The following is an 18,925-nucleotide window of genomic DNA, read 5'->3' on the forward strand; positions in this document are numbered from 1 at the left end:
CTCCCATCACCCACATCAGTGATCATGGAGGAAGAGGACACAAGGAGACGAAGCTAGTTACAACTATTGAGACACAGACCAGGTGCGGGAGACAGTGGCTTATGACTGACTGTGTGGTAAGTGGTCTGCGCTCCTTTACCTGTTAAACAGCAGAGGCAAACATTCCTAACCATCTGTCAGAGCAACCATCTGCTGCCCTCATCTACACTAATACAAGCACTTTAAAAATAGCCTGAGGAGTTCGGTGTGGAAAGACTAATAAAGAAAAGTTGTGCATATACAATACCACTGAAAAAGCTCTACAACTAATTAAAAGCAATGTTCAAGACTGCAATGCTATTTGTCCATGGAGTGCCGTACCCCTGATGGAATAATTACCTTTCACATAAAATTACTTTCCAATTGTATCCATCACAATATTTTACTGTTTGAAACAAATATCTATGCTATCTACACTCCATGCTCAGAGGGGAATCCGTTCACTTTAAAGCAGCACCCCCTTGTGGGCATGTAAATTACACACAAAATATATTTATCTTCTTTCTCATATCATCCCTCTGCCTCTCATTCTGTTAACCTGGAGACAGTGGGTACTTGCCCAACTGCATTCCCAGGCATGTTAAACCACCAACCAGCCTGTTCATCAGCTGCTGCTGTGCCCACCTGGTCCTTAGTGATCTGCTTGGATGGCGCATTGATGCCCAGCTCATCCAGAGGGTAGACAATCTGGCGTCGCGGGCGCACCGGAACCATGCAGTTAAGAACAGAGGTCAGGTAATGGGCACATGAGTTCTGAGGGGAGAAGAAAAGGGGCAAGGGTCAGGGGAGGTGATGCCTATCAGCTATACCATTGATGGAGGCAAAGGAAGGGGTGACTAACAGGTTCAAAATATTCCCTAAATAGGGCACTACTTTTGACCAGGGCCCATAAGAGCTCTGTGGGGGATGCCACTTGGGATGCAGACATAACTAGCTCTGATAAAGAGGTTGTTTTATACGATTTACACGACCATCAACATGCTCCTGAATAGAAACCACTTCTACTGAATATAACTTCCACTGTCTCAGTCATGGCTGGCCAACCCTATGCTCCAGCATCCACTGCCCAAATGATGATTCCCTCTCCCATTAGATTTTCCATAATTCCATTATTCTATTTACACCTCACCATCTGGTGCATGTTTGTAGAAGTTAATTAGCAGAGGGAAAGGAGGAGGATGAGGACAAGGAGAAGGCCTCTCTACACAGTGAGGAAATGTATTCTAAAAGTCCAGAGAGGTGGACCTGGTAGTCCTATATCAGCACCTGCTTATCCAACCCCAGAGAGAGTTGGTGAAGAGTGGCTGGGCAAGGACTGAGGAACACTGCACTTATGAATATCTAGTACTGAACACAATGTGCACGCACGCACGAACACATGCACAGACACACACAGTGGAATGGGCAAGGTGAGAAGTCAATATGAGCTTTACAGGCTGTTTCTCTCACCTTCTGGTTGTGGTAGGAGGGGTAGATTGGGTAGTAGAGGCAGGATTTGTGGGCCAGCCGCAGGACCTCCTTTAGGAAGTGTTTGGCGTAGTGCTGGAAGATGGGGTTGAGGGCAAAGTGACACAGCTGGCCGTGCTCCTCATAGCGGTGGTGGCTGAAGTAGATGAAGTTCTCAATGTTGTAGTTGGCTCGGATGTAATCTATATCCTGAGAGAGAGAGAGAGAGAGAGAGAGAGAGAGAGAGAGAGAGAGAGAGAGAGAGAGAGAGAGAGAGAGAGAGAGAGAGAGAGAGAGAGAGAGAGAGAGAGAGAGAGAGAGAGAGAGAGAGAGAGAGAGAGAGAGAGAGAGAGAGAGAGAGAGAGAGAGAGAGAGAGAGAGAGAGAGAGAGAGAGAGAGAGAGAGAGAGAGAGAGAGAGAGAGAGAGAGAGAGAGAGAGAGAGAGAGAGAGAGAGAGAGAGAGAGAGAGAGAGAGAGAGAGAGAGAGAGAGAGAGAGAGAGAGAGAGAGAGAGAGAGAGAGAGAGAGAGAGAGAGAGATTAAGTAGTACTGAATCTATGAAAGCAAAATACCATTGAAGTCTGTAAACGAGAAAACTACCTCCTCATTTCTGATAATTACAATCCCGACTAGTTGGTTCTGAACTTGGGCTACAAATGCCTGCAAGGGAGTTCCATCCTGGAAGACAGACACAGAGAAAGAGATGAGATATTACACTTGAAGATTCCATTTTCATATCCAAAGTAATTATCTGTGTTGGAGCTCTGTCATAGTTATGCTTGACTGCTCCTTGCAAAAACCATCAATCAATCAGAGATACTCCAAGTCTTCCAACATAATAATTTGAATCAATCTGGTTCAGTTTTTGTGTAATTGATTGATACACTTGAGACTAGCTATATAAGAACAAGATAAACTAGTGGGTGTACTATTCCTAGTTCTATTGGCAGTAGTATGTCCTGTGTGTGTCTGTGACTGACCATGTCTCTATGGGCCTGGTAGAACATGTCCAGGTCCTCCAGCAGGCTCTCATGCAGGCTGAGTCTCTTCACCATGTCACAGACTGCAGGCCTGTCTGCAGACACTGCCAGACTCACCACAAATGTCCTGATGAGACAACAAGACCACGATTGACATTACACAAGCAACTTCCATTGTATATACACATCCAGGGATTTCTCGCCCCAAAAACATGTCTCTCTTCAAATCTCCAATAACATCCATCTCAATTTTATCGTTGCAAGATAAATAAGGAGATGCATTCATGCTAAACCCTTAGATGTATGTCAATGGCTAAAACTACTGAAATGTTCTGTTGGGGACTATACTAATACCCACTTGAGCATGCCAGAGCGGTGGAAGATGTAGAGCTCCTGGGGCAGGCTGCTGGTGTGGTGTGGTACTACCCTGACGAAGCTCTGGAGGAGGGGGAACTCAGGGGCCAGCTTGGGCACAGAGATGATGCAGAAATCACGGTCCTGTGGAAGAAACAAGGAGATTGGCTTCATGCTTATCACATGCAGTAACCTCAGTTTCAAAGAGCCTTCACAATGTGGAAATCAATGACTATGTCAGTCAAAAATGGTTAAGTAATAAGATTAGTTAGCGGGTACTTACAGGGAAAAGTTTAAATATATTGGGCAGGAAGTCCACTGATCTGTAGGAGGAGATGAATGAGGGAAGTTAAGTGAAACTGTGTCTCTGCCAAGGCTCTAATCAGAGCCAACATGGAAATCACAGCAGTGGAACAACTGGCCAAGCAATCTGGCCAAGCAATCCGCACATCTCAGTACTTCTCTCCTTCAAGTTGCTGTCACTTTATGCACCATACTCATTAATTACATGCTCATTCTCGGTGGGGAGTAACTGGCTTCCATATTCCAGGACAGCTGGGCAGTAAGGCGATAGAGAGAGAGAGACGCAGTGGGAGCCAGCTAACAATCACACAGCTAAAGACAGATACATACTGGAGGGCTGCCATGACTAGTGAAAGGTTGTTTCCACAGATTCATGAAGTGGTGAAATTGGAGAAAGCAAAACTACATTTGATCACCTTCAATTAACGGGGAAGTATTTCCTCTTTATTTATCCAAAACAGAATCGTTTTTTCAAATGGGTTAGTTAAACTCTCATCCAAACAATGCCAGTATAATTACTAGGTAATTACTTAATCAATGAATGACTTAGTAATCAAATTATTGTCGCTGTTTTTCTTAAAACAGAAACATTGAAGATTTTTTTCTTTTTTTAACATATTTTCCCATTAACAAACCAACAATTATGAAACTTCAGAAGGTATTTTGAATACCTTTTATTGGTCCTAGAGTAATGAAATGTTCAGAGTACATTGAGGGGACTTACTGTTTTCAATAAATACATACAAATATTGGCAAATATTTAGTTACAAGGTTTTCATCAGACAGCAACGTTATGCTTGTGACTTTCTCCTGAACTTACCTCATTTCAAAATTCTTGTAGATGACAAATAATTGAATACAGAATGCATTGGGTGTTACTGAGACTCTTGGTTTCAGAGTCACTTCTGAACCTTGAGGCTTTGCCGCACAAGCCTGGCTGTCCCCTGGCTGCAATGACATCAATACAGTGTTAATATATCAATAGGAGATGAATGAGAGCCCATAGCTAGGTGGACATGAAGGAAATACCATAAGGAATTCATAATTGGTTTACCTCTGATACTTCACTGGGTATTTCTGTAACACCACCTTGATCAAAATCCTTTGTCTGGTCCACGTCCTGTGATGATACCTTACAATTCATTTAATCAAACCAATATGTCACATTTTGCCTAACAATTGCATATCTGTTATAGCCTTACAGTATTGTTGATTTTGGATTATGGACATGGGTCCTTCTGGGTCAGATTCATCTCATACTGCACCTCTCCAGTGCTACCCTGTGGGCTGATGGTGTTGGTGTCCCCTGGAGTCCCCTCTCCCCCAGGCTCAGGGGCAGTCTCAGTCAGGTCCTCTCGACTGGGCTTATACAGACCGTTGAAGGGCCCAAGCTCAAAGCATTCATTGAGCAGCTTCAAGTTGATGTCACCACTCACACTGATGAAACCCACAGCAGTCCCCTCATTCTGTGAAGACAGAACACAGACAGACACAGTAATTTTACTGTAAAGTAATTTGTAATTAAATCAAGTGTATCAACACTAGTAATATACATGTGCATACTATCAAACTTGACCAATTACAGTATTTCGTTCTAGGCTATAACTTAAAAAAAAGTACACAATAAGTAAATAATTGGCAATGCTGTTAAAATAGAGTGCAGAATAGTACAACCCTCTTGGGAAGTGTTGTTCTGTTTGTTCTTTGAATGGAGAACACATACAGGCAAAAAAAAACAAAATGCTACAGATGTCTGGACACAATATGTTCAGTGAGAGCCTGTCTTGGCAGTGTCAACTCTCATCTACCATATGCTGCCATGAACACGTGTCAGCTTGAGTTGCAGGGAGGGGAGGAAAGATCTGTCATATTCTAAGTCCTGGGGGAATTCACCCTAGCAGGATTTCTGTGAACCAGGAAAAAGCATCTGCACCGCTGCTATTACATTTTAAATGGACTGAACTCTCTGACAGTGGATCAGAGATTACTGATGCCAATGATAAAACAAAGAGACAGATAACATCAGAAAGAACAAAATGGCTGACTTGATCCAAAGCTTAATAATCAGAAGGGCTAACGTTTTTTCCTTTCCCGTGGTTTTGGCTGAAGTTGGAATGCATTAAGGAGAAATAAATATATTCTCATGACAACAAAGAAATAGAACTGTAAACATAGCTGACCTCACAAACAGCTGCATGATTTTCGTCGTCCTGAGCCTCAATGAGTTCAGCCAGAAAGTAAGTCCCATAGGATCCTGTGAGGGCCTTTGTCTGCTCCGCAAAGATGTGTGTGAGGTCATCATGATCCTCCACCCTGTAACAGAAGCGTCAATCACTTGATGAAAGCCATGAGCAACCCAAGGATCATCCCTCACTAAAATTAGAATAGAAATACATGTGAACGTATTGAAATAACAGCCTGGTCTCATAGACTAGACGTAACATGGTAAATGTAAATCCGGGATTCTGAAATTAGTATGATATGTTACATTTGGTATGGTTGCATAAGAAAGATGGTTACTTAAAGCAAAAACGAAAGTAGGGTGGTTGGTCGGGGTGGATGGGTGGGCGTATTACGCCCCCAAAGGTTGTTCGAATCTCATCATTGACAACTTTTGCATTAGAGCTAATTAGCAACTTTTGAACTACTTACTACCTTTTAATTACTTAGAATGTTGGCTAACCCTTCCCTTAACCCTTTTAGCTAACCCTGGCCCTTGTATCGCTTCCGTAACTACAGACGGTGGGAGACGGGAAGCAAGTACAGGTGAAGATTTAATAATAAATAAACATTAAACTAAACAAGAACAGCATCTGGACAAGAGAAACAAAACTACATCAATGCAGACAATGAAACTCAGGAAGTGACAGATATAGGGGAGGCAATCAATGACGTGATGGAGTCCAGGTGAGTCCGATGAAGCGCTGGTGTGCATAATGATGGCGACAGTTGTGTGTAATGCTGAGCAGCCTGGCGACCCCTAACCTTAACCCTGTTAGCTAACCCTTCTGCTAACCCTAACCTTAACCCTTTAACCTATCCTCTAAACTTAACCCTAACCTTAACCCGCTAGCTAACGTTAGCCACCTAGGCGCCTAGCTAGAATTCGGAACATATCATACATTTAGCAAATTCGTAACATATTGTACATTTTGCAAATTCGTAACTAATAATACGAATTGTAATTTCTAACATATCTTACGAAATGGGTGATGGACATCCACAAATGAATACATACAATACAAAACCTAACATATACTAAATTGCGTTTCTTCGGATTTACGTACAGAATAATATGATATGCTCTGAGACCAGGTTGGAATTAAACAATGAATTCCTTAATTCCAAAAAGTAATTTATCATACAGTGAACTGCAAAATCAAATTTGAGAGTATAAAGCAAAAGTGCTATGGTACAGAACGCAGGTGTGTTAAAATGACTATGAGGACCTGGCTCGGCGGACATGCAGCCTTGGGCAATAGCTGTGTCTGTGGCACACAAATGCTGAACACTGGGGCCCTGGATCCTTCAGACTCTTCATGGGCTCAAAGATCTTTTCCAGTCCACGCTCTGAAAACACACAGTGGGAGTGGGCATACTGTGAATCCTTCACAATCATATATTTTTGAATACATGATGAAGAAAGTTAACTAATATGATTACACATGTTGTAATACATATTCTATAAAAAAGGACTACACACTTACCTAGACATCGACTAGTTGGGGTGACCAAGCAGATGTATTGCAGCTCTGTGATAGCATTGAACACAGTTCTGTAAGAAGATGTTTACTTTTCTTATTGCACAATCCATCACCCTGTCAAGAACCTACAGTGCATGCAATATCACATCATGAGAATCTAATTTCTCATGCTGAAATTTTATGGAATGGCTGTGGAATCAAATTGGAAAAGCATATGTGGTATAGGAATGGCAGACTGCTGTATCACTAGTTGCCACAAACAGGATTCAAACCTGGTCTTATTATATTATGGAAAAGTTGAACATGTTATATTTTTGAGCCTACGTTATGAAAGGGGTTGTTACATGATTATGAGCAATGCCATGTCATAACTTGTTAGTGCTGCTCACTTTGACTCTCACTCGCTTTTTGCTGATTGCATACAAAGAAAACATCGCTAATCTCCCTACCAAGGGTGGCTGGTGGCACCTTAATTTGGGAGGACGCGCTCATAGTAATGGTTTGAATGGAATAAATTGAATGGTATCAAACACATGGTTTCCATGTTTGATACCATTCCATTCACTCCATTCCAGACATTATTGTGAGCCATCCTACCCTCACCAGCCTCCTGTGCTTCCTACCTTACAATCTCTTTGGCACTCCCGATGGAGAAGATCGGCTGTGCCACGAAGAGGTGCAGGAAAAGTGTGTTCAGAGGCTGTTGTGACGAGAAAATATGGTTAAACCCAGAGAAGAGGAAAGGAAACAAGAACAAGTCGCTCTAGTTGATACAAACCGTGTATTTTTCAGCACTGTAATTGTCATGCAGGAATGGTTCCCAACAAGCTTGATCCACAATGTCTCCAATGGGGTGATCAGAGAAGGCAGCATGGGCCAAGACCTCATTCTTCGCATTGCTCAGGGTCACTGCCAGATTGGCCTTCTCTCTGAGGATACCAACATACAGACAGTGAAGCCAGGATAAATTATTGTGGTCCATCTAAAATGGATTGACGCTTGCATGTTCATGCATTCTGACATTTAACAAAAAATATTCTTCCACCTTGAGTGTGAATATCTGTTTCATGCATTTGGCAGACATGATTAAGGCTATGCATACTCACAGTAGATGAATGACATTTACTCTTCCAAATACTGCTACTGTGGCAGGACTGATCAGGCTATTGATCGCATGTGCATCCGATGACTCTGTTCTCCTCACAGTCACAGTCTCAACTTTGCCACCCGAGGAAGTTATGGTCCTCATCTTTCTCTGATTTTGGAAGAGAAAAGCAAATGAGAAGCGAATAAACGTAAATGGCTTTCCAATACAAATTTGACCAAAACACAACAAATGTATTCTTGTAATGATGAAATTACTAGCTGGGGGGTATCACATCAAGTATTTAACGTTACACATTGGAATCCACTCCGGTAGCATTCTTCTTGTCAAATTAGCCTATCATGCTAACTCACCTGGTGGATGCAAGAACTTTTCCAGTTCTGATATATATTTTTCCGAATTTGCAAAAAAGGGTTCAAATCAGGGTTTCTATTTCATGCTTAGCTAGCTCATTATCGAAACATACCGTGTCAATAACAGTTTGTTCTCCTGCATTCAACCTAAACTTAGAAATAAAGTAAAACTAGTACTAGCTCCAGCTAATGGGGAGGTATGTTACCATAGAAACATAACGCTCGGTGACGTCTTGGGGTGAAGAGTCACAGTTCACATGTTACGTTCAACGCGCGCACGTTTGAAAGTGTCATGGCGGAGTCCACCGGCGCGCTGTGAAAATATTATAAACGGATCGATTCTGTTGTAATAGTTGATTCTAATTGACTCTACCATACAATCCAGTAAAATGGCATCTACTGCGGCAGGGAAACAGAGGATACCGAAAGTAGCGAAGGTAGCGAAAAGTTTAAAAACAGCTAACGTTAGCTAGGGAACTTATAATATGGCCTAGCCAGGTAGCGTTAGCTAGCTAACCATAACAAGACAAGTGCTTTGTTTTGGTACGAATGTAGATTACTTCTAGCTATATTAAACGAACGAAAAGGTAGCATGCTATGTAAGAACTGCTATTTTGTATTTATTTAACTAATGTAGATTACTCTATCGAGAAATCTGACCCAACTGTGTGCGAGGAAGGGCTAGCTAGCTAATTATTTAAAGTTTATGCCAGCTAACTAAACAAACTGTTTACATTTGGAACATGTACTACCTATGTAGCCAACTAGTATTGTCTTCAATCAACTAGTTTCATCCAATTCCAAAATAACGTCTTAATTTGTGCTGTGAAGGTGAAAAACAAAGCTCCTGCAGAGGTACAAATCACAGCTGAGCAGTTGCTCAGGGAGGCAAAGGAGAGGGAGCTCGAGCTTCTGCCACCGCCACCCAAGCAAAAGATCACTGATGAAGAGGAGTTGAACGATTACAAGTTGAAGAAGAGGAAGGTAAGACCCCAAGTGACACATGTATTACACTTCAGACTTCAGTCTTACTGTTGGTATTCTGTTGGTGTGCCAACCAGACAGTTTCAACATTCTCAGTTGTCTGCAAATCTTGTGTAGTGCACAGTAGTAAATACATTGATCTAATCAGATACAAACTGGACTTGACTCCTTCTCTTAGGGATTTGAAGACAACATCAGAAAGAACCGTACTGTTATCAGCAACTGGATAAAATACGCTCAATGGGAGGAGAGCCTGAAAGAAGTCCAGAGGTAAGTTAATGCTTGTCAATGTCTCTGTGAAGCTGATTCTTTTGATTCATACATATATGGGGTCTAATGTGAATGTAGATGGATTTTGACAGGGATAATTGTTGTATATGGAATCCGATGTGAATGTTATAGATGGAGTTTGACTGGGATACTTGTTATCCCCCCCCCCCCCCCCCCACCAGGGCTCGCTCTATTTACGAGCGTGCCCTGGATGTAGACCACCGAAATATAGCTCTGTGGCTGAAGTATGCCGAGATGGAGATGAAGAACCGGCAGGTGAACCACGCCCGCAACATCTGGGACAGAGCCATCACCATCTTGCCCCGTGTCAACCAGTTCTGGTACTTAACAACTTTACCTCTCCTAAACTGAGCATATCTGATTAAAAAAGTTTAGGTATTTAAAAAAAAAAGCACGATTTTGTCGCTCATCTGTTCTTTTGCTGCTTTCCCCCTTTCAGGTACAAGTACAGTTACATGGAAGAGATGCTGGGCAACATCGCTGGCTGCAGACAGGTGTTTGAGCGCTGGACAGAGTGGGAACCAGAGGAACAAGCCTGGCACTCCTACATCAACTTTGAGCTGCGCTACAAGGAAGTCGACAAGGCCCGCTCCATCTATGAGAGATATATCCTTTTGATGGGAAGTGCTTAAAGCAATGACTTACTACAATGTATTAGCAAATGAGTTGTGGTTGCTGACTGTAGATATGCATTATTCATTAACAGGTGTTTTATTCTAACAGATGATTACATTTGTAATGATGCATTGCCTTTGGTAGTGGTATTACCTTCATGCCTGCAGAGTACATCTCTCTCTTTTAAAAAAAAAAAAGCTCCTTAACTCCAGTGCACTTGTGATTGTCCACCCTGATGTGAAGAATTGGATTAAGTACGCCCGTTTTGAAGAGAAGCATGGCTACATCGCCCATGGAAGGAAGGTGTTTGAAAGATCAGTGGAGTTCTTTGGCGAGGAGCATGTTGATGAGCACCTCTTTGTGGCCTTCGCCAGATTTGAAGAGAAACAGAAAGAGGTTTGTAAATCTGACACTTTGAACCATGTCAGTTTTATTCCCACACGTTTATAGTGTTCTCCGACTGTGGTCAACAGAACAACACAACTTTTCTCCCCCTTGTGTCTTAGTTTGAGAGAGTTCGAGTCATCTACAAATACGCCCTGGACAGAATTCCCAAGCAGCAGGCTCAGGAGCTTTTCAAGTTCTACACCGTGTTTGAGAAGAAGTTTGGAGACCGGAGGGGAATCGAGGACGTCATCGTCAGCAAGAGGAGATTTCAGTATGAAGAGGAAGTCAAGGTAAATTAAACCTATGAAGATTCGCAAAGATTTCATCCCAAAATAATCCATTAAAACAATATTCTATCCACTAATGGCTTGTTATTGGATTGGGTTTTTCTTCCTGTATAGGCAAGCCCACACAATTATGACGCATGGTTTGATTACCTACGCCTGGTGGAGAGTGACGCGGATCCTGACACTGCCAGGGAGGTCTATGAGAGAGCCATCGCCAATATCCCTCCTATACAGGAGAAGAGGCACTGGAGAAGATACATTTACCTGTGGATAAACTACGCTCTATATGAAGAACTGGAGGTCAAGGTAGGCCTACATTGCATCCTCTGTGTTTAAATAATGGCTATTAGGGATGTAACGATTCACCAGTATGCATCGGTCCCCGATTCAAATGTTTAAGATACGACTGCATCGGTCCGCGGACCCCAAACCGATCCAAATGTAGCATGCATCGGTCAGAAAATCAACCTAAAAGTTACGAATCACTGATTCATTAACATTTATTTCTCTCATATTACTTTCTTTCTACCTTCCAAAAATACACATGACTAAAAGTATGTGGACACCTGCTCATCGAACATCTCATTCCAAGATCATGGGCATTAATATGGAGAGGTCCCCCATTGCTGCTATAACAGCCTCCACATTTCTGGGAAGGCTTTCCACTAGATGTTGGAACATTGCTGCTGGGATTTGCTTAAATTCAACGACAAGAGTATTAGTGAGGTCGGGCACTGATGTTGGGTGATTAGGCCTGGCTCACAGTCGGCATTCCAATTCATCCTGAAGGTATTTGATAGGGTTGAGGTCAGAGACAAGTTCTTCCAAACTGATCTCGACATACCATATTTGTATGGACCTCTCTTTGTGCACGGGGGCATTGTCATGCTGAAAAAGGAAAGGGCCTTCTCCAAACTATTGCCACAAAGTTGGAAGCACAGAATCGTCTAGAATGTCATTGTGTGCTGCAGCGTTAAGATTTCCCTTCCTATCATCCGCCAAACCCAGATTTGTCCGTCAAACTGCCAGATGGTGAAGCGTGATTCATCACTCCAGAGAACGTGTAACGTGTTTCCACTGCTCCAGAGTCCAATGGCAGCTAGCTTTACACCACTCCAGCCAACGCTTGGCAACGCTTGCCCCCCCCCCCCCCCCCCCCCCGGCCATGAAAAACCAGTTTCATGAAGCTCCCTGACGAACAGCTCTTGTGCTGACGTTGCTTCCAGGGGTAGTTTGGAACTTGGTAGTGAGTGTTGCAACCAAAGACAGACAATTGTTACGCGCTTCAGCAATCGACGGTCCCATTCTGTGAGCTTGTGTGGCCTACCACTATGATGGTGCCACGTTGAAAGTCACTAAGCTCTTCAGTAAGGCCATTCTACTGCCAATGTTTGTCTACGGAGATTGCTTAGCTTTGTGCTCGATTTTATACAGCTGTCAGCAATGGATGCGGCTGAAATAGCCAAATCCACTAATTTGGTGCTTTTGTATATATAGTGAACCTCCTCTTTTGTGACAACTGGTGCATCCTCTCCTTCAGTGGCTATGTCATAGCTAATTTGTAAACGGTAAATGTTGATACATTAATAGCTCAAACACTTAATCTGTAAAAATGACAAGTTAATTAGTGGGTGATGGTGATTTCAGAACCAAAGTGGGGGGACAAAAAACACAAGCTACATTGTCCCCCCCTAATCTGATAGTGGTAGATGTCTAGTCTCTTTTATGACCCTAATCTGATAGGTGGTAGACCTCTGTCATTGCCAACAAAAGGTATATAACAAAGTATTGAGATAAACTTTTGTTATTGACCAAATACTTATTTTCCACCATAATTTGCAAATAAATTCATTTAAAAAAATTCTCATTTTGTCTGTCATAGTTGAAGTGTACCTAGGATGAAAATTACAGGCCTCTCTCATCTTTTTAAGTGGGAGAACTTGCACAATTGGTGGCTGACTAAATACTTTTTTTGCCCCACTGTACATCATTTACACACACAGAGAAGTCAGCTTAGATATGCCCAGCTCATGAGCTTCATCAGCAGCAGATATGAATTTAGAATGGAAAATGAATGTGTTTATGCAACAAATGATAGTGCATCCAACCGAATCACATCAATTCGTTCTCTAATCAAACCAAATCGTTTCAAACTAAAACGTATCATTCCTGTATCTAGATACGTATCAAATCCTCTTGAAAGGGAAAGATGCACATCCCTATTGGCTGTGATTCTCACATTGCTAAGTGTGACATTGTGCATATGCCTGTGGATTTCAGTGCTTATTGTGTTGATTGGCAGGACCCAGAGAGAACAAGACAGGTGTACCTGGCATGTCTGGATCTCATCCCTCACAAAAAGGTATCGGTAGTTTTCAATGTTTACAATCAATGGCACCTCTGTTTCTGAAATGGGGTTTAATAAAACATTTGATATGCAACAAAAAAACATTCATCAACAAATCATCAAACTTATTACTTTGTTTCTTTCCTCATAGTTCACGTTTGCCAAGATGTGGCTACTCTACGGACAGTTTGAAATCCGCCAGAAGAACCTCCAAGCTGCTAGACAAGGCTTGGTAAGGTTCCTACTGTTGATGATTTATGTTTTTCATTGTGATACTTCAAACTTGACATTTTCTGTCATTTGGCCTTCTTCCTCTCCCCAGGGCACAGCCATTGGTAAATGTCCAAAGAACAAGCTGTTTAAGGGCTACATTGAACTGGAGCTGCAGCTCAGAGAGTTTGACCGATGTAGGAAGCTTTATGAGAAGTACCTGGAGTTTGCCTCCGAGAACTGCACCACCTGGATCAAGTTCTCTGAGCTGGAGACCATCCTGGGAGACACAGAGAGAGCCCGGGCCATCTTCGAGCTGGCCATCGGACAGCCACGACTGGACATGCCAGAGGTCAGGCTCAAAAACGTTCACCCTGGGCATTTATTTACGCACTGTGTTGGCTTTCCACTTTCAGCATGTCTGAAGACACCCTTCACGTGAAAAGTATTGTAGTGAAAACTAATTGAAATACCACTGAACAGTATTTTACTTTCAAATGTTTTATTTTAAAATCTTAGGTGTTGTGGAAGTCCTACATTGACTTTGAAATCGAGCAGGAAGAGTATGACAACACCAGAGGTCTCTACAAGAGACTGTTGCAGCGCACACAGCACGTCAAGGTGAGAGCTGTCCCTTTAACCTTAATGACTGTCTTGCTACCAACAGTCCCATACTACATTACTCACCTGCCTAATACTCACTGTGGCGCAGTAACTCATCAAACAATATTTGATCATTTTGTAATTTTGCCAAATGTGTTACCTGCAGGTCTGGATCAGCTATGCCCAGTATGAGCTGTCCATAGATACCTCTGACCGGCTGCAGAGGTGTAGGGGGATCTTTGAGGAGGCCAACAAGGGCCTGAGGAGCTGTGAGGAGAAGGAGGAGCGTCTGATGCTGCTGGAGTCTTGGAAGGAGTTTGAGCAGGAGTTTGGCTCAGACACAACCAGGGAAAGGGTGAAGAAACTGCTGCCGGAGAAGGTGAAGAAGAGGAGAAAGCTCACGGCAGAGGACGGGGTAAGTAGTGTTTCTCTTAGCCTTATCATACCAATCCAACATCAATTCATTACCCTTGTTTATGTGTTATGGTTCGGCTGATCACTAATTGACTTTTCATTTTGATCCATCAGTCAGATGCAGGGTGGGAGGAGTACTACGACTACATCTTCCCTGAGGATGCAGCGAACCAGCCCAACCTCAAGCTGCTCGCCATGGCCAAGATGTGGAAGAGGCAGCAACAAGAAGAAGACGATGAAGAAGATGATGAAGAGGATGAGGAAGAAAACAATGGAGAATTGGATAGGGGTAAAGTGGAGGAAGTTAGGGGCAAAGAAATGGAGGGAGAAGAAAATGGAAGAGGGGAGAGAGGAATAGACAAAGAAATGACAGAAGATTTAGCATCACCATCATCAGAAAAGCCTATAGTCAGTGAGCCTGTGCCTGAAAAAGTCCCCAAGGAGAGCACATACGATGACAGAGATGATTCTGATGAAAGCAGTAGTGGAAGCAGCAGCAGCAGCAGTAGTAGTAGTGACAATGATGGTGGTGAGAAACAGCCAAGGAAGAGCAATAAGGACTCAGTGAAAGATTAGCTTGTCTGGAGAAAAAAAAATGTTTTACTCATTACAGATGGGGACCTCATCGGGTAATTTCTATTGCTTAAAAAAAAGTGATTATTTTTCCATGTCTTTGTTTTATTCATTCATTTACTGTGGTGCATTGACAGTGTAAATAAAAAAAAAAACTCTGATCCAACTTTTTATTTATTTGAACCATAGAACTAACTGTTGTAACAAAGCAGCAGATACAGTATCATTACCCGGGTAAGTAATAATTTATTGAATTTGGATTAAAGTCCTTTCAATTCTATATTTCATTTCAAATTTCACACCAAACAGTGACTGACTCATTGTCATTAAAAATCATAGTTTCACAAAGGATAACTTATTAGATCTGCCAATATTATGTACAATGATATTCTCTAAGCTTTCACACATCACACCCTAAAAATAAAACAAGTCCTAATAACACTTTTCTCACTTAATTTTCTAATGTAGACTGTGTGGAAATATCGTAAACCCTACTGATTTTTACCATTTCTTAACCCTGCCTAACCATAACCTTAAATTAAGACCAAAAAGCAAATGTATGTTGTCATTCATTTTTACCATAGCCAATTATGACTTTGTGGCTGTGGTAACTAGAGATAACCGAGAAATATAAATGTATTTGTTTTCAAAAGTGTCAGAGCCACCGTCTACTGTTATTCTATATCTTCTGGTCTGACAGGATGTGGTATAGGAATGATGGACTTCCTCTCGGTGTCTCTTGACAAGGCTTTCCTCATATCTGCAGAAAAGGACAAAGAGTGAGTACATATCCACATAACGATTGTCTGAGTTACAGTAATGTTTACATTGATTTGAAGGGGTTCATATTACCATAGGCGTCTTCATCCGGTTCTCCATTGCTAGCAGAATAGTACTCTATCACGGTCCTGTAAACGCTGTAGCCTAGCTGTTTGTACATGTTCACCGCCACTTGATTGGAGACTCGCACAAACAGATCAACAAAGAACCCACCCTTCCTAAACAACAGTGAGGCAAAGAAGTAGATCTTTGCTGGTACGACAAACTGAAAATGATCAACACCGATCACTTATCGCAGGCATTTTGTTGATATCGTTCATTACGAGAAGTAGTCTATACTAGAGAAATGTGAAGCTTTAAATTAAATTAGTTTGCTAATATGGGGGATTGTTAATGGAACAATTGATGGCTACAACCATCAAATTATTAGTAGTAGTTTTTAAAGGATAATAATAAAAAAAAGTGGTGCACATTAGTGTTATAAAACTATCGTTCTATTTATCGTCATCACATCGATTCAGGCAATTTAGCACAATATGGATTTTTGTCCATATCGCCCAGCTCTACTCTAACATGGTTATTGTTCAGTAGGGTACAAGAAAACTCAAAGGGTTTCTTATTGGACCAGTGTTTCCCCAACTCTGTCCTGGGGACCCCAAGGGGTGCACATTTTGTTTTTTGCTCTGGTACGACACAGCTGATTCAAATGACAAACTCATCATCAAGCTTTGATTAGTGGAATCAGCTGTGTAGTACTAGTGCAAAACCCAAAAAGTGCACAGAGTCGGGGCCCCAAGACAGAGTTTGGGAAACGCTGAAGTATTACCTCTGTTTCAGTAAAAAAAAATAGCCAAATGAACACAACCCTGATCTTAGTGTCCTGAAGCATTAGAAGTCAGCCCCACCTTTCTGAGATCTCCTCCAGCATCTCCATAAGCTTGGCTGCCAGTCCCAGTCGTCTGAACTCTGGGGCCACAGAGAGAGCTGTGACGTGGCCATGCCACTCTTCTCGCGCCACTGATCCCTCTGCCTTTCCCATGACTGAGGATAGTCAGAAGTGTCATTTTGATGGAAGCTACACAGAGTGTATGCCTTTGCTATTGCAATTATGTTTGCTATTGCATTTTCTCTAAAGCAATCATCATATTGCTAGGTGTGTATGACATGTAAGCCTACTCACTGTAACCCATCAATTCACCACCAGGGGCCTCTGCAACAATGAAGTACTCTGGCCAGTGGGCCAGGTACTGTAGGTAAAATGGGATTCCGTACTGTGAAAGAAAGTTAAGGAAAGCTTGTCTTCTCCTGATAACAAGACAAAGGCTAACGTTGCACTATCTGGGGTGTCTGTGCACGACGGTGGTATGTTATTACAATGCTGGGGAACAAGTTGTACTGAAAGGATACAGTCTCTGTCAATGGATCCAGGTTGCTGTGAAGAGAGAAACAAATACTGAGATGTTTCGTGCATTCAATGCAATGCCCCGATGAGGTGCAGCAGACTTCACAGTTTAATCAAATGTCGTTACGCCCAACGTTATCGATCTAACTGTTAGCTCTTGGAAAGCTTGCGTAGCTAGCTAGTGAGCTATTATGGTCCATGAAATATACCAAATAATGTATCTTATAATCAAGAGTTGACTAGTGTAAACTAGCTAACGTTAGCAGATAGTCTCAAACTATGCATCGCATAGCACTATGCATAGCCAGAAGTATGATAATTAACTTCTGGCTAGCTAGCTATACTTGCAACTAGCCAACAAGCAATTGCTATTGTTCATTAAAACATAATGACGGTGTAGCTAGATGGGTAACCTATTCAACATTATTATAAAAAAATATCGAAATTTACTCACATGTTGTTGAATTTGAACAAATCATCGCATGTGAAAGCTCGTAATGTTGTCATTTTGCCTGTACAGTTCCCGCGTTCAATCCTAGTTGGAACAAGGACTCTCGGAAATATTGCACTTCCGGAACGTGTATAACTATATTACAAACACTTATAGCTAGTCGGAAATGTCTGAGTTCCAACTAGTACACGAACATGGCAAAAGTGTCTGCGACCCTTCAACTTTAACATCAACAAGAACAATGACGCCCTCCTTCGGCAGGGAGGTGTCATTGACTGTTTACTGCCATCTGCTGTTGGACTGAGAAAATAGCAGACTAACTTTAGTAGAACACAATATGTATATTTTTTAACCTTTATTTAACTAGGCCGGTGTAGGCTGTCATTGTAAATAAGAATAAACGTTTTTTAAAGATCAATATTATCATTAAGGTGTATGTTACAAGGTAACATACCAAGGGGGTATTGCATGAACATTCAGTGTGGAAGTGATAGCAGCCAGATGAATGAACCTTTGGAAATGGAACTGTGATGGACAGTTGATAATTATCATTTCCTTTTAAAATTGCATGAGCCAGGATCCCAAGGCAAACATAATCTGGCAGTGGATGTCATTGGGCAGAGTTCTGGGGATTTTGTCCAAAGAGTTTCAGCAGCTGTCTGAATATCCACCCCTTGGCAAGTGGACCATTGTGACTTCCATCAATGTGACTCCTATTAAATTTGAAAGGACCATTCCAACATATTTCTGCTTAAAAACACATTGAGTTGCTATTATATCTTCATTAAAGTTTTTCAGGATGATGCTGGCTACATTTCATCTGGACAATTCTACAAACCATTGTTCACAGATAGCCTTGGGGTTTGAATGTGTTTTTTTGTCTGGAAATGTTTTCATCATTAGGAAGAATTGACACTAATACTAACTATGAATTAGTGTTTTTTTAAATCGTCTACTGTGAAACGTGTCTTCTGTGAACTATAACACAAAGCCCTCCTTTGTTGTTTTAATCATTATAGAGTAGATAACTAAAACCAAACTCAAACTGTCCAGCAGTTTGAAGTCTTACTGTCGAAGGGGCAGAAAAAAACAATAACTAGAGTTCATTTGTCAGTGTGCTGAAATGTGGTTATCCCTCGCATTGTCTCTCTGTGTTACGGGAACTTGTGAGTGAAAAGCAATTCAATGTACATCACAATGGTAAGGGGGCTTTCATCAATGTTAAATGATAGCTAAGGCGCCTTGACCTTTTCCCCTAAGTTCTGATTCCTCCCTATATTCTTCATAAGATACAGTTG

General features: G+C 41.9%; 3 protein-coding genes across 6 annotated transcripts in view; 1 reads left to right on the forward strand and 2 right to left on the reverse strand.

Moving 5' to 3' along the window:
* The window catches only part of cfap61 (cilia and flagella associated protein 61), a 28,067-nt gene extending 19,524 nt beyond the window's left edge, over positions 1 to 8,543 (reverse strand). Inside the window, exons 1-16 of one of the 4 annotated variants that reach the window (XM_090242645.1) lie at positions 8,284 to 8,543; positions 7,932 to 8,080; positions 7,604 to 7,754; positions 7,449 to 7,525; positions 6,829 to 6,896; positions 6,571 to 6,691; positions 5,302 to 5,434; positions 4,387 to 4,587; positions 4,176 to 4,241; positions 3,942 to 4,069; positions 3,102 to 3,141; positions 2,823 to 2,962; positions 2,465 to 2,591; positions 2,085 to 2,162; positions 1,489 to 1,695; positions 664 to 792 (exon numbers count right to left, since the gene is read on the reverse strand). In XM_090242645.1, coding sequence (XP_090098771.1) covers positions 664 to 792; positions 1,489 to 1,695; positions 2,085 to 2,162; positions 2,465 to 2,591; positions 2,823 to 2,962; positions 3,102 to 3,141; positions 3,942 to 4,069; positions 4,176 to 4,241; positions 4,387 to 4,587; positions 5,302 to 5,434; positions 6,571 to 6,691; positions 6,829 to 6,896; positions 7,449 to 7,525; positions 7,604 to 7,754; positions 7,932 to 8,074 — 1,809 coding nt within the window. In that variant the 5' untranslated portion in view covers positions 8,075 to 8,080; positions 8,284 to 8,543. Of the gene's footprint in view, positions 1 to 663; positions 793 to 1,488; positions 1,696 to 2,084; positions 2,163 to 2,464; positions 2,592 to 2,822; positions 2,963 to 3,101; positions 3,142 to 3,941; positions 4,070 to 4,175; positions 4,254 to 4,386; positions 4,588 to 5,301; positions 5,435 to 6,570; positions 6,692 to 6,828; positions 6,897 to 7,448; positions 7,526 to 7,603; positions 7,755 to 7,931; positions 8,081 to 8,283 lie in introns of all 4 variants that reach the window. The other 3 variants (XM_036984850.2, XM_036984849.2, XM_036984848.2) reach the window with 3 other exon arrangements.
* Positions 8,511 to 15,160, forward strand: crnkl1 (crooked neck pre-mRNA splicing factor 1). The gene is made up of 14 exons (XM_021611651.3): positions 8,511 to 8,720; positions 9,115 to 9,267; positions 9,446 to 9,537; positions 9,720 to 9,878; positions 9,998 to 10,164; positions 10,391 to 10,569; positions 10,680 to 10,850; positions 10,962 to 11,153; positions 13,150 to 13,209; positions 13,346 to 13,426; positions 13,517 to 13,756; positions 13,924 to 14,025; positions 14,174 to 14,422; positions 14,536 to 15,160. The coding sequence occupies exons 1-14, from the start codon at positions 8,673 to 8,675 to the stop codon at positions 14,995 to 14,997; spliced, it is 2,355 nt and encodes a 784-aa protein (XP_021467326.2). The 5' UTR covers positions 8,511 to 8,672; the 3' UTR covers positions 14,998 to 15,160.
* Positions 15,151 to 17,877, reverse strand: naa20 (N-alpha-acetyltransferase 20, NatB catalytic subunit). Its single transcript, XM_090242647.1, has 6 exons — positions 17,631 to 17,877; positions 17,182 to 17,206; positions 16,955 to 17,045; positions 16,680 to 16,815; positions 15,847 to 15,992; positions 15,151 to 15,754 (listed from the first exon to the last, which is right to left on the reverse strand). The coding sequence occupies exons 1-6, from the start codon at positions 17,681 to 17,683 to the stop codon at positions 15,669 to 15,671; spliced, it is 537 nt and encodes a 178-aa protein (XP_090098773.1). The 5' UTR covers positions 17,684 to 17,877; the 3' UTR covers positions 15,151 to 15,668.
* Between the last annotated feature and the right edge of the window lie 1,048 nt (positions 17,878 to 18,925).

This window comes from Oncorhynchus mykiss, chromosome 8, assembly GCF_057628025.1.
Source record: "Oncorhynchus mykiss isolate SJ-2025 chromosome 8, ASM5762802v1, whole genome shotgun sequence".
Taxonomy (NCBI): domain Eukaryota; kingdom Metazoa; phylum Chordata; class Actinopteri; order Salmoniformes; family Salmonidae; genus Oncorhynchus; species Oncorhynchus mykiss.